At 35.2% G+C, this 15456-nt stretch overlaps 1 protein-coding gene across 1 annotated transcript; it reads right to left on the bottom strand.

The window, feature by feature from the left end:
* Position 1: 1 nt before the first annotated feature.
* Positions 2-15253, bottom strand: RRH (retinal pigment epithelium-derived rhodopsin homolog). Its single transcript, XM_039848881.1, has 7 exons — positions 14231-15253; positions 9536-9726; positions 7723-7822; positions 7053-7206; positions 5978-6146; positions 2532-2710; positions 2-1261 (listed from the first exon to the last, which is right to left on the bottom strand). The coding sequence occupies exons 1-7, from the start codon at positions 14334-14336 to the stop codon at positions 1147-1149; spliced, it is 1014 nt and encodes a 337-aa protein (XP_039704815.1). The 5' UTR covers positions 14337-15253; the 3' UTR covers positions 2-1146.
* Positions 15254-15456: the final 203 nt, after the last annotated feature.

Here is a 15456-nt window from a genome sequence, read left to right as displayed (position 1 = left end):
TTTAAAACTGATAGAATGCATGTAGAAACAATAGTCAGAAAAATTTGCTCAATTAAAATAAAATACTATAAATTTTAAATGTCCACTATTTAAACAATGAGTATTATCATACTATGTTTAATGGTTATTAAAATGACAAATATGTGTGTCTACAAATTTATTCAACATTCAACAAATATTTATTGAGTGCCTACTATGTGCCAGGCAAAATGAGTCCATGTGCTAAGGATCCATCAAAAAACAAACATACGGCTATTCAACGGGCATAAAGTTTCAGTTAAGCAAAATGAGTAAGCTCTAGAGAACCTCCATACAATATTGTACTTATAGTTATCAGTACTGTATTGTACACATAAAATTTTGTTAAGAGGGTAGACTTTATGTTATGTTCTTATCACAATAAAATAAATTTCAAACAAGCAAGAAAGATAAGACAAAAAAAACAAACATACAAAAAACCCCACTGTGATTAAACTTAATTCTAGTGGCAAATAATAGAAATACATACATAGCAAAATGGTAATTAAAAATGCAGAATATACAACAATATGCACAGAGATTATATTGCTATATAAAATATATGTGTGCATTGACTGACGTGATTTAGGAGCAATAGGATTTAATGTTCGTCTGATTGTTTTTGTTAAAATAGTGTGTTAAGAACTGCATTAAAATTTTAAAATAGCAAAATGCTAAAAATGTTTTTCATTCTAGCTAGGGACATCCACCAATTCATTTCAGTAATTATTTATTAAAAACTACTAACTGTTATTATTATTATAAACTTAATCTAACATTTATTCTAACACAGCAGCTGCTTCTGGTCTAACAGAGGACTCAGGCAAGATACCAGGTCACTGATACAGTGTAATGTTTGCCATGATAGGGAGAAAGAAAAAAAAGCATTAATCTCTTTTTTTCATCAAAGGAGATGAGCAAGAAGTTTACACATAAGGAAATAAAGAAACATTACCGATAGTAGACTATGCACAAACAGAAGAACTATACACTACACTTGAGGAGTCAAGTCTAATAGGATAATAATCTATGTCTGCATTTGATCTAAATGGGCTCATATTTTAAATAAAATTAAAACATTAAAAAAAGTAAATAAAATGTTTTGATAACTCGTGCTTTCCTCTTATTTCAGATTCTTCCAGAAGTCAATGGGTTTTGAGGTACATCCATGGGTAAAACACTTGTCACGGGCATTGATTGGTGATCCTGACATTTGAACATGGCAAACATTGCCCTCCGAAACCTACAATAAAAAGGAGAAAATTTGGCATTATCCTATAACGACTTGGAATTTTAAAGCACTTTCAAATACGGTTGATACCACTACTGCCAACTGACATCTCCAGATAAATTTTTGCTTGCAATTTTAACATCTCCTACTGAGAACTTTTATAAATGTATGAAGTATATGATATAGTTAAAGATCAATTTTGTGCCATTGATTATAAACATTGAAGATATTTAATAAAAATCAATACTTATGTGTGTTTAAAATGATACTTCTAATATCAATTGCAATGATTTATTTATTTGAACTAAGGATATGTATTAGTGCACCTGTTCTTCTGAGCAAAGGCCAGTTGACATGAAGGGGAGTTTGAGAATGACCTTTCCAAAAGAACTCCCAATAGCCTCTGAATTTAAAATGTGTTCTATATTCTTTTTATGCGGTGTTTGGTCTTAAAAGTTTCTATGTTTCCTCACATATCTGTAAACCAAAGCTGCTCCCCTAAACATGCGCATAAATACTTAAGTTTAATAGAAGCAGCGTTGGCATTCCAGGATCAGAATACTGGCCCTCTATTTTTCTGGTCCAATACTTAAGCACAGGAGATTGGTTCATTGCATTTTTCAGCAGCAACAGGAAAGCTTAGACATAATCTAAGCTTCAATGAGGAAGCAGGAAAGAAATTTTTTGTGAGAGTCCCATTATAGCAAGAAAGGGGTTCTTTCTCCATTACCCTGAATGACTACCCGGTCACAAAGACCTTCACGTTAGCCCTTCACGTTAGACCTTCACGTAGGAGTTTTCTCTTACATTTGAATGACATGTCTTCTTTCTCGTAAATACACAACTATGCTACTCCCTTAGGAAGCCCAACATTGCCTTGCTTTGTCCATTTTCCAGTAATAGAACCGCTTTTTTTTTTTTTTAGAATGGTTCCATGCGTTTTGGGTGGGATAACCACGAGAACCAAACTGAGCCCACCAATGACTTCCCAGAAGCTCTTCCGCCAGAGAGCCACCTGAGATGAAACACAAATTCAGGGATGCTTAGCTGGTAGACCTTGGGTCTTGGGTTGCCTGGCTTCAGGTGGGAAGAACCTGTCACGGAACTAGAGGTCTAGGCATTTAGAATTCTCCAAGGTGCATGAGTCAAACAACTTTCGCACTATCTCAAAGTGAGTTTCTGTCACATACTTTCTCAAAAGTCTTAGAACATTATCTGTTGTGTTTTTAATGTTCTTTCTGTATGTATTTTTTAATTCAGAAGCATTGTAGGCATTACTTACTTTTTATTAGCAACCACATAAATACAGGGATTGTAGAATGTAGAAGATTTTGCAAACAGTGGAGCAATGATGGCCATTGAGGGGGGAATCTTCTTTGGGTCCCCAAAAGAAGCCCATAAGCACACGATGGAATAAGGGGACCACGCCACCAGAAACATGAATATCATTATTACAGACATCTGTAAAAGAAATCAGTATTGGCGAACCCAATATCGAAAATACCTAAATAGCTAATATATCTAAAACAGCCTGAAAAATTATCTAGATTGAAATTTGAATAAGTTTATGTTGTTGATAACATAAAGGAAAAAAACCCTCATTGTACTTTGCTCATGCACAAAATCAGATGTCATCTATGATAGCAAGAGCTTGTGAATGGATAGAATGTGACACAAATGTAAAGAAGGCCTGCTTTCTTTTGGTGTGCTAGGGAGAATATGAAAGCTGGCTTTGATGAAAGGCAAATATAAACTCACTCCGAATCCATTTCTAGTAGTTGCGCTATGAACTGCTGGCATTGCAGGGTTTTTTTCCCCTCACTGTCATTATCTCCTAATCTAGAAAAATAACTTTCTAATTTTCTAAACTCAATCTGAAAAAAGAAACCTATACTGAACTCATTGAATTCAAATATAGATGATTTGAGCTTGACATATAAAATGTACAGTATAGATGATTTTGTAAAGGAGCTTTGTTGACATCTCATTTAAACAAAAATATAATTTTTACATTATTCCTTCCAAATTACCCACTGAAATGATGGAAAAGAGGTTTAAAAAAATATCAACCCATAAGGACTGAGAATTACAGGTTAAACAACAGCTTTGTAAAAATTAAAACTGAATAACCTTTGTACAAGTGGCAAACTACTTATCAGACACGAGAATGGTCAAAAAATAAATTAATAATTTTTAGGGAGCTAGCAGTGAGGAAAAACCAGACACAGACTAATCCATCGCACAGAACTATAGAAAATCTGAGGAACTGGAGGTGACAGCTAGCTCTGAATGTGGGGCTGCCCACGGAACTTACAACAGGGGAACTCATTGAAATCTGCAAAAAAAAAGCAGTTAGACTTCTGAATCCCCTCTGCACTCCACCGGGCAGCTAGCTGCCTCTTCCTCCCCGCAGAAGCACCTCAGAAGGTCAGCATAAGAGGAAGGAGAGCAGGGAAACTCAGGAGTTGGGGACACTGGGCTTAGCTGAGAGCTGGAGTGCTGTACTAAAAAGAGGGGTGCTGTACGCTGTCCTCTCCCTGCTCTGAGCCATGAGCATACAGATAGACAGACTTGTACTCCCCCCCGCACTCTGGAATGTGGAAGAATCACCTCCTTGGAAACTGACTAGCCCAGAAAATATGTAGAGATACAGATTGTCAGAAATCCCCCCAAGAAACATCCCAGTAAAAGAGCCTATGCAGAGCTTACAATCAACTTTTTAGGACATCACTCTTCAATATGCAGGGACAGTCACTGACCACCAGACATTGAGGAAATAGGCAGACTGACAGGCAGAGACCAAAATGGTGCAAAAAACTCAGAAGAAACAAAAAATATGTGATGAGCAGAAGGAAAACATAAGTGTATACATAATAACATTACAGAAGTGAGAGAGATATAAAACAAGAGGAGGCTATTTAAAAGGAGTATACAGTATAAAATAATACTTTTATCTATAACAATGTTTTTATCCTATATATAAAAGATAGAATTTTTTAAATACAATGGAAAGGTTGAACAATATGGTTAGCTGACATTAGGTAAGGCAAATGAGGTGAGTTGTGCAAGTGTAGGGTCCAATCCTGTCTCTATTTAAAATTTTATATTATGTTCAATACGAGTTTTTACATTAATTTTGACTTTTTAAAATATTGCATTGATTGACTACGTTTTATTTTTTGGATTACTGAGTTTTTTGGTACCTGTTTAAATTTTGCACCCAAGGCTTGAGCCTCACTCTCTTCACCTAAATCCCAGACCTGGAAAAGGCTGAGGAAATCTCTCAGAAAGTAGATGCAAAAACAAACAAACAAACAAAAAACCAAGAAACAAACAAACAAACAAGAAAACCCCAAACAGCGACAACATAGGAGAGAAAATTTTGTTTTTAATTAGAAGGTAAATCCAGGAGATTAAATATCCAAACAAAAGGAGTTCCAGGAAGAGAACACAGCAAACAAAATAGAGCAGGGGAGGGGAATCATCAGAGAAATAAGACTAGGACTCGCCCACAGGGGAGAACCTGGTCTTCACATTGCAAGCACTTACCAAGTGCAAGCACATGAGTGAAAAAAGAGCCACTCCAAGGCACATCGGTAAGAAATTCCAGGAAATCGGAGAAACAACCCTACTAGTTTCCAGAAAGAACACACAGATGGGTCAGTCACCAGGATACAGTCAGCAATACCGGAAGCTGGGAGACTGTAAAGCATGCCTTCAAAATTCTCTGAAAATCATTTTTCTACTTAGAATTCTATACCAGGCAAATTCTACTTAGAATTCTATACCAGGCAAATAATCAGTCAAACATGATAGGAGAATTTTAAGACATTTTCAGGCATGCAAAATCTTTAAAAATGTACCTCCCTGTAACATTCTCAGGAATCTTCTTAAGAAAGTACTCTACCAAATGAGAGGGAGTAACCTAGAAAAAGGAAGACATGCCACCCAGGAAACAGGCGATCAGACCCAGGACAGAGGTCAAAGGCCCTCCTAGTTGGATATGAAGGAGATCCTAGGATGCCAGCTCTCTGGGCAGTAGTTTTAGAGAATGGCCAATGTAAAGCAGAGTGAGAGGCCCTGGAGTGCCAGGAAGGAAAGTTCCAAGAACAGGAGAAAGTCAATGTAGTCTCTGATGCCTTTGAAAGTACTGAGAGGAAATCGATGTTTCTGGAGAAGAGATTAGAGATGTATTAGTGGCAAGTACACAGAAAACCAAACTACAAAAAGAGAGGAGGCAGCGAAAAAGAGAGGGGGAAATAGAAGGAAGGGATAGAAAGAAAGAAAAAATAAACAAATTATGAATTCCATGGGGAAGAAAAAATGTTTTACAAAAAAAGAAATGTAAATCATAGATTCCCACAGAGAGCTGCAATAAATAAAATTTAGACAATCACAATAATATAAAACTGAATCTTCATCTTACCAAATAGTAACATTATACTAATAAGATAAAGAGAGAGAAAGGTTGGTGGGAGGAATAGGAAAGGTTGGTGGTATAAGAAAAATAAATTCTCATTGTCTGTAGTAGGAAATCAAAAGGTAGTAGCAAACAAAAATATTCAAAACAGCAGATAAGCACATTGTTTAGAAATATGGAGGCAAACACCAGAAAAAAGAGCCAGAGAGTAAAAATCAAGGAGTAGAGAGAGGTGACTCCAGGGGCCAGGGTATCACATATGTGTAAAAGCTTGATTACAAAATATCTTAAGGATTTTAATGCCTTACCTTTGTTACATCTACCTGATCTGACCAATCTCTGTTGAGGTACTCAGTGCAGTTACTAGTAGTATGACATTTAATAGATCGAGTGACATGGTAATAACAGTAAAACATCACTGCCAAGGGTACAATAAAATTTATTGCAATGACTGTCATCGTGAAAGAAACAAAAGATCTGAAAATAAGAAAAGAGAATCATTAAATCACTACTTATTTTTCATGTACTAAATAGGGGAAGAACAACAATAATAATTTAAAATAATACTGACACTATCCAGCAGTCTTTATTTTATTAAATAGTTTAAGAAGTATATTGGACTTTTAGTTCGTTTAGACTAGAGGTTGGTAAACTATGGCCTATAGGCCAAATCCTGCCTGTCATTTATCTGTGTAAATAAAGTTTTGTTGGAACCACATTCATTTAAATACTGCCTCTGGCTGTTTCTACAAACAGAGTTGAATAGTTGCAAAAGAAACAGTATTGCCTATAAAGCCTTAAATTATTTACTTGTCAACCCTTTAGAGAAAAAATTTTAGACTTAGATTTAGTTTGAGATTTAAAAATTTTCTATTTGTTTTTCTGAGTAATCTTTCATCTTCTTTAACAAACTAAATTACCCTCTTTTCCCTGGTAAATATAGAGGAGCATCACTAACCAGTGAGCAAATGCTTGCAATGACAGTTCTTTTGCTGCATAATTCTCAGAAGATGCCTTATCGCCAGACTGACTTGACAAGATAAGGAGTCAGCCTGAGCTTTCACCAGAGCTGTATGCTGTCTAGCAATACTAACAGTTTCCGCTCATATTTCCCCTCTGAGGTGCAAATATCAGAAGGGTGCTCTGTACCCTCTTTGCTGCCAGAGGAGAGAGAAGAAGTGTCAGGGTAAGGGGGAAAGGGGAAGCTGGATGATCTTTACTTGCAAACTAGCATAACTCAATGCTGAAATTACATCATCACTATCAAGGAAGCCCTTTGCCTCACTCTATATGGAAAACATTTGATCTGAGCTTAAATTCGAAATAGTGAGAAAATATCTACATTAAAAGCATTTGATTTTAAAGTGTAAAAGTGTCTCTTACGCATCATTTTTCCGCCAGTTTATGGTACAGGTGGCCCCAGTAGGATCTGGGGCATAACTAGCCCACCCTATGATAGGCATCAAGGCCCAAAAGAGGCCATTGATCCAGGCCCCCAGAATCATGATGATGTAAGTGTTGGTGGTCATTCTTCTTCCTGTTAACAAACATGAAATATTAGCATCATTTGCCAATAATGGAATTCATATCTTCACTTTGTTTTAACTGATAATTCAAAGTTGTTATCAAGTAGATTCTCTACAGAGCACTTTAGTTCACTTAAAGCCTATCCACATGGATTCACATTCTGAAAAAAAAAAAAAGGCATTTAACTGGAAATCTAAATAATAAAAAGGATCAGCCTGAGGATAAGCAGAGAGAAGTGCTTTCTAGAAATAAAGAAGCAGCATCTACAAAGACCCCCAAGCGGGAAGGGCATGGTCAGGACCCCAAAGTGAGAGGGCCCTAGCCAAAACAGGGCCTTGGAAGCTGTTAGGAAATCTGGATTTTATTCTCATAGAAAATCACTGAACATTTTGAACAAGGATTATCAGAGGAATAAGGCTGACCATGGCTGCAATCCACTACATTTATATTTTAAAGTGAACGTGTGTTGAATGATACTTGAGCAAAAAAAATGGATTCATTGAGAAAGCTGAGGAAAGTGCTGTACCTGCATCAGGACTGCAGATGGTCAGGTATCGATCCATGGCCACGACCGTGAGTAGTCCAATACTTGCCATTCCAAAAAAGATATTCAATCCAGCATAAATCTGAAAATCAAAATTGGAAAGAATCCACCATTCTACATACCCTTCAAAAGACATTTATATTTTTATTCCATTGTTAGAATGTATTTTAAATGTATAAAATACATTGAATGTTTTTTATTTTCTAATTTTAAAATATATCTTCCATTGTCAAATTGTAACTAGTTTAATACAGGCATTTTTAGAAAATGTTTTGGGACTTCGTAAAGTAAAATAAACTTTTTTTAAATTTTAAGACTTAAAACTTCTACAGAGCATACTCTGTTTTATAAACAGAGTGCAAAAACAAACCACCTATTAGGTGCAATGCATGTAACAAACAAAAGATTAATATTCAGAAGGCAGACAATTCAATAAAGGGAAAAGACAAACAGGAAAATAAATTAGTCACACAGAGGAAATCTGAATGTTTATGAGATAGAACAGGTATAAACCACATTACGTATTCAAAGAAATGCAAATTATAAGACACCATTTTGCACCCATCGAAAAGATAAAAATTTAAAAGTCTAACAATCCCAAGTGTTGAGATGAATATGGAGAACTAGAAGTCCTTGTAAGTGGCATAACCATTTTGGAGAGCAATTTAGTCACATCTGATAAAATTGAAGATGAACATTCTCTATAACCCAAGCACCCTATCCTAAGCAATGTGTCTAAAAAATTCTCACATGTTGGAGGAGACATCTGTGAGAACATTCATTGAAGTCCTTTTTGTGACAAAACTATTAGGAATAAATGCCCAATAACAGAAAAATGAGTAAGTATATTAGGGTAAATTCATAAAATGAGTGACTTGCAAATTCACCCATCAACATGGCTAAACCTCAAAAATACAATATCAAATGATGAAAGAAAATTGCATAATGCAAACAATATATTATTTATATAAAATTTAAAACATTCAGACGGTATCTAGTTTATGTATACATTACTATGTAGTAAGATACAAAAATATTCATGGTAGAGAAGGGAATAAAATTGGGGATGATATGCAATGACCTTCAGTAATATCTGAAAATTTTATGTTTAAAAAGATAAACAACCTGAAGCACATATTGAAAAACATTAAAATTTAACAAATCTAGTTGGTGCACACATGGATATTTACTATTTTCCATTACTTTTATTTTACTCTCTATAATTTTATAGCTTAAAATAATAAACTTTTAAAAATTTAAGCCAAAAGTCTTATTTCTCTACTATCTTAATGCAAATTAACATTAATTTATCTCCTTGTCAGTAAAAATAATAGCAGATATATTTAACAGCAATTCTAATGGAGGACTTTCCATATTAAAAAAAAAAATTAACAAGTAGTACCTTAACTACATGACTTAAATATGATGATATATCATAATAATTCTTTGTTTCAAATGAAAGCAGAGTATTTCTTTTTGAATTTGCATTATGCAAGTTTTCATTTGAATAGGCGTTTTTGCTTTTCTTCTCCAGCTGAATGCTAATTTTTTGTTAGTTTGTTTTTTTCCTTTTGGTTAGGGAAATTTTGAAAATATAATGATGACTAGCAATTTCATATCTCTTATTAAAGAATATATTTCCCAGTCACTCCTGAAGCTGTTTTCAACAAAAGCACCTCATCTGTTACCTTATATAATCTTATTTAATTGAAATCTTTGAAATTTTTTTTAGACATTTAAATCTACATCTCTTTAATCTATTTTATTCAGCTTTCACTCTAAAGATCTCCAATACCTGACATCCTGCGTATCCAAATTTCCAACTTCCATATAGATCCGAAGCAGCAGACATGGGGTAACCAATGCTACTGACCCCTATATCAGTGACAGCCAGATTAATGATAATTGCATTTGTGGGTGTCCGAAGTTCCTTGTACTTAAAGAAGATGCCCAGAACTATTATGTTGCTGAGAATACTTATCATACCTGAGAACATATACAAAAATATCTTACATTGTGTTTAATTTAAATATTTAAAAACAATATCAAAATTAAATATTTCAAGCCCCTTCAAAAACATAGCAAATCCATTTTAGTCCATTTATTTGAAGAGCTTCGGATGTTCTTAAAACTAATTGAGTACCTTCACAGCCTTCTGTGAAATAGAAATAAGAAAATTAAAACATAAAGAATCTGCCAATTGCATAAACCAGCACCTAAGCCTGGTTTTAATGTCATTGTTATTAATCACTGTCCTTGAAATTCCTCCCTTGCCTTTCATACCAGTTCTTCATCCCTTTTCATTCAACTGATTGCCATTAAACATTTATTAAGCATCTTCATGTCTAAGATTACATGACTGTTCCAACATTTCTTGAAACTCGACATGTCCAAATCTGAATTCTTCATCCAACATGCATGGAAGGTCATTGAGCGCGCGCACACGAGCGCGCGCGCACACACACTCACACACACACACACACACAAAGCTTGGCTATCCAGAGAGGAAGTCAAGCTGGCCTTCAGGTACATTGAGAAGCCCCACAGGTGATATCACCCTAGTCAAGTTTCCAGTCTGGGATCTGACTCTTAGCCTTGCAGGTGCAGAAACACAATGTTGTTGGTGCCTCAGAACTGGCTGAAATTGAGTTGATAGATGACTAAATTACTATCTTGGCACCTTAGTCAAAACTTCCATTTATCATCCTGTTACACTAATCTTCCAGATTCCCATTCTTTCCCACTCCATGCTGCTGGCAGAATGAGCTTACTACAACATAGAATTAACCACAGCTCTTCTCCTCCTCAAATGTCCAGTACTCTCCAGCCTCTGGGATACAAGTCCATCTGTATCAACCTGATATTGCAGACTCTTTGCCTCAATCTGTTTTCACTCTCTCCAAGAAAATTTTCATATTTGTCAAACGAGCCCTCCATTCTAGTTAAATATCAAATACACCAGTTAAATATCAAATACAACAAATACTTGTTATAAATTTTGACTCATACTTCTCCCACTTGGAACACCCTACTTTATCTACACAAATGCTACCCATCCTTCGAAGTTCTGTTTAGCCCAATTCTGCCACAAAGCCTTCTCCTACTGACAGTATATTCTAAATTCCCAAGGGACTAGCTTATACTACACTCAATCTTATGTGATGCTATATGTTTTTTAACTTTTACATATTCCCAGTTTTCCCATATAGATTTCAGACTCCTAATGATTTGTACGTTCTTTGACTATGTGGCCCATAGCAGATCTATATAATAAATGGACCACAACTAAAACTCGTATTGCTTAATTTCTATTATTCCTGAAAAGCATAATTAAGGCACAATGACAGCAAATTTGATGATTATTTAGCATCTGGTATTATAGCATGTGTTCAAGAAATATTTCAAAAAGCTTGCTGAATTGAAGAATCTTTCTGGGCTAGCTACAAACTTGATGATTTAAAGTCAGACACTGTGCAGCAAGTTGCTGCCCGCCAAGTGTGCAACCAAAATAAAGTAGCTGTGCTTTGGGGGAGGTCTTAGTTACAATGGGTGGTGTGAGGTAAACGAGGTAAACAATTTAGCCCTTTTCTCTGTTCTCTCTGCCACTGTCTCAAGCACTCTGCTTCGTTTCCTTGCTGTGTTTCCCAATGAATAGACAAAGGTCGTTTAACGGTTAGGTCTAAGTTAATTTTCCCTTGGCTTCTGTGGCTTTTCTCCAATTTCTTTGGCAGATCCTTCTTCCTGACCTTTCTTCATCTCTACCTTGTTAAATATGTGCATTGTTCAAGTTTCTGTCCTAGACCTTTCTTTTCACATTCAACACATACTCTGAGTGATTTCATACATATCCAAGGCTTTCTGCTGATACTTTCCAAATCGATATAAAATTCAAACCGATGTGTCCAGCTTTTTAATGGACGTCTCTCAAACAGAATGCAGAAACTTCTCCATCTGCCCCAAACCTGTTCTTTTACCCAGGTGTGTTCCTATCTTGGTGAATAGCTTTGTCATCTATCTAGTACACCAAAAAGGAAATCTAGTTGTCATCTCTGATGTTCCCTCTCCTTCTCTCCCAATCTCCACATTCAACCATCAATTCTAACTTCTAGCTCTTAAATGTGTTTACTATTTTGTCCCCATTGTCCCTACTCCTTCCTCAGGATCCTTTCTAATCTTAATCATGCAGGAATCTCCCACATAGCTACCACTATAGCTCATTTCTAAAGTACAAATTGAATCATGTCATTCAGTGACTTGCCTTTAAAACTTTTTCAGTTCTTCATTACCTGGTACACAGCCATTCTCTTTAGCCTAATAGTTCTCACCCTTCATTTCACAATTAATTCATAATGAATTTATTTCAGATCCTTAATTCACCCTCTTGCCTTTTAGCCTTAATTGTAGAAAGGGAGACTGCTCAAGTTGGTAAAAGTTCGTAAGCTAAAATTTAAGAGAAATAATAAATTAAAAATTAAATTTAAAATGAAAACTCTAAATAGGCTTTTGGTAAAAGTAACGAATAAAATAAATGCTTTGACTGAATTCTTTTCCTCATAGTTTTGGATTTGGTTTAGAAGTTTAAGTGGGTTTTGTTAAAGGAGGAAAATTGGAGAATTTAGAACAAATGTTTGAACAAAAGCATAAAGAGGTTAGATATGCTTCCTTCAGTTCATCTACCCAAAACACAAACAAACAATACACACTCATAGTATTCTTTGATAAAACAGATCCTTGTGTTTATATGTGAGGGCTACGGAACCAAAATGCCTGAGTTCAAATCCTGGTATAAACTACTTAGTAGATGTGTGTGTTCGCCAAGTTACCTAAACTCTTCATCTGGATAAATGAGGAAAAAACTAATTCGCTTACTGAATTAATGTCAGAATGAGTTATTCTGTACACATATTTAGAACGGTGTTTGTTATATATTAACTATTCAAACACTTTTATAGTAGCAGCAGCAGTGGTGGTAGCAGTCATCAGAATCATAGTAATAAGATTACTACCATTAAAGCTACAGAGATAAGAACCAGAGAGAACATTTCTTAAAAGAAAATTTTCTTTGCATGTTATTTTTGTAACCAGATCAAAAATGCTATCCTTTCCTGGTTATCCACAAAAAACTAAACCAAAAGTTTGTGTACAAAGTATTTTTATGTAATTGTTGTAAGGTTTTCTCTTTAAGTAGCTTATTGTTTTCTCATATGGTTGCAACAACAAAACAATCAAAAATAGAACTTGTCCAGTACTTATCATACAGAGGTATTTAAATGAATGGGTTAGCGTACACCTGAAATTTACAAAAATTAATTGAGGAACCACAATTGCCAGCTAGCACCGAAGTAATACTCTGTGAATTATGGGGAAACTAAGCAATTATAAAGAATAAACTGGATACAGTTAAGATTTGTTCTACTTTTCACCCTGCTTGTGAATATATTTGAAAATTTTCATAAATCAATCCAAAAAATAAGCCAAGATAACAGAATTACTTCTAAAATGCATTATTGAGCACAGTTGGAAATGAAATGGTTGCTCAATTGTAAAATTTACAATTTATATGTAAAGATGAGAATCAGAGAACTTCTACTGTCATTTCTCCCTTTTGTTTTTGTTATTTTTTGGCAAATAAATATTTATCTTAATCCAATATATACATCCATGTGTATATGTGGGGAGGAAGAAACAAGTATTTGTCCAACAAATACTGTCATTTAGGTGCATTTATGTGTCATTTAATTTTACTCTTCATAACAACTGTGATAAGTAGCTTATTCTTATGCTGTTTTCCAGATGAGAAAATGGGAGAACAAAAGGTGAAGGAACTTGTTCAATGTTGTAAAGATACTAAAAAATGAAATACAAAGCTCAAGTGTTTTTCAATACAGCAATCTGGAATGAGCTGAATTTTCACTCTGTCCTCACTGACAATACACTCTACTCTCTTTTTATGACTTTTTCTTTCCAGGAGGACCTTTTGATCTTAACTAGATTTCCACCAAGTACAAAACTATGAAAAGGATGCATGAAAACAGTAAATGACATAAAAACACATTTTTGCCATGGCAGAGTCTTCCTCAATTAAAACTTAATATAACAATGTAATAACCAAAGATATGGATGATTATATAAAAGAATGATTCATTTCATAGAAAACTTTTCTCAGCTCCACTTCACTGCTCTCACACTGTTTATCAAGATTCAAAGTAACTTGTGATATTAACCATTAACAACGCTTTCATTTATCCTCTTACCTACATTATCTAATTTGATTTTTACAGCCAGGAAATATAGCAAGTATTATCATCCTTATTTACATAAGCATTCCAGCTTATAAGACGAGTGACTTCTGGAGGTTGGCCGACAATAAGGAACTTGAAACATTCTCTCTGAAGCCATCCTTTTTCTACTCCTTATGCTGAAAACCACTGCTTTTCTTCACCCATTCGACAGCAAAATTACTGTTAATGTAGTAATTAAACATCCGTACCTGCGATAATCAAGTAAGTTGCAACAATATTGTGTTCAGTCTGTGAAAAGACCGAGCCATCTTCATTTTTAGAGTTTGAACTGTTGCCTAAATTATTCCTTAGCATTTTGGAGGGAAGATATTGAAACAGCCTTCACAATAAGCTTTCAATAATTATGAAGGTATAAATGCCACTGAGGGAAGAATTTTCAGAACCAATCATTTCCACTTCAAGACCTCAAAGAATGGCCTTTTCATAGAGGCCCTTCTGTACCAAATGTGATTGGCCCAAGGGGAAAGGATTTTAACTCCCAGAACAAGGGAAAAGCTTATTAGCAAAATAAAGAGAAATACCAAGGCCCACATTTTAACCAATTTGGACATCAGCCTTATATCTAAGGAGATTATCAAGTGCAAACATCCCATTTACACAATAAAAATACTCAGAAAACCAGTGCAGGAGCTGACTTAATGGTTCTCTGCTGGAAATCAGTTCTGAAATTAAGAGCCAGACTTAGTCTTCTCAAACTAAAGTCCGTTTTCAGTTAACCCTTTCAAGTTTTTCCATTTTAGTTCCTTTATTTTTCCATAATAATTTACTAGAGACAATAAAGAATCTCCCTTCATCCGAATGTCACACCCCTAAAGGTAATAATATTGTTTGGTATATGTCCTGCTTTTCTTTGCTTACACAAACATACTCACACGAGTTTGACGTTTCTCCCACTTTAAGTAAAAATATGGAGATATGCATATATGAAATCATTCTATATCTTTTTTTTTTCCCTAAAGCCATGTAAATCCCAGGTCTACAAATCTAACTTAATAGTTATATTTTCATACCACAACCTACTTCACAATCCACTTAATTTACTCCACGTTTTGATATGTGCAATTACCTGATAATAATAATCATTGCATACATCAGTCAAGTATCTAGATTCAAGCATCTTGACAATCAGGGGTCCCCAAACCCGGGGCTGTGGACAGGTACCTGTCCATGGCCTGTTAGGAACCAGCTGCACAGCAGGAGGTGAGCAGTGTGAAGCTTCATCTGTATTTGCAGCTGCTCCCCAGCGCTAGTATCACTGCCTCAGCTCCACTTCAAATCATCAGGCATTAGATTCTCATGAGAGCACCCGGTCCTGGTGCCAAAAATGTTGGGGACCACTGTAAAGGACAGGGCAATTCTAATATTCTGGACTATCTTGTTATAACAAAAACTGGGTTACATAAGTGGGTTAGAA

The sequence above is a fragment of the Pteropus medius genome, unplaced genomic scaffold (genome assembly GCF_902729225.1).
Source record: "Pteropus medius unplaced genomic scaffold, Ma_sr-lr_union100, whole genome shotgun sequence".
Lineage (NCBI taxonomy): Eukaryota > Metazoa > Chordata > Mammalia > Chiroptera > Pteropodidae > Pteropus > Pteropus medius.
The sequence above is the reverse complement of the archived record's forward strand: the minus strand, read 5'-3'. Positions and strand labels throughout refer to the sequence as shown.

Excerpts from the sequence above, each read along its gene's own strand:
- RRH (XM_039848881.1), bottom strand. The coding sequence starts at position 14,336 with ATGCTAAGGAATAATTTAGGCAACAGTTCAAACTCTAAAAATGAAGAT. Across the intron at positions 2,711-5,977 it reads ATCAGGTAGATGTAACAAAG|ATGTCTGTAATAATGATATT; the intron begins GTAAGGCATTAA and ends TTTCTTTTACAG. Across the intron at positions 1,262-2,531 it reads TATGTGGTTGCTAATAAAAA|GTTTCGGAGGGCAATGTTTG; the intron begins GTAAGTAATGCC and ends TTTTTATTGTAG.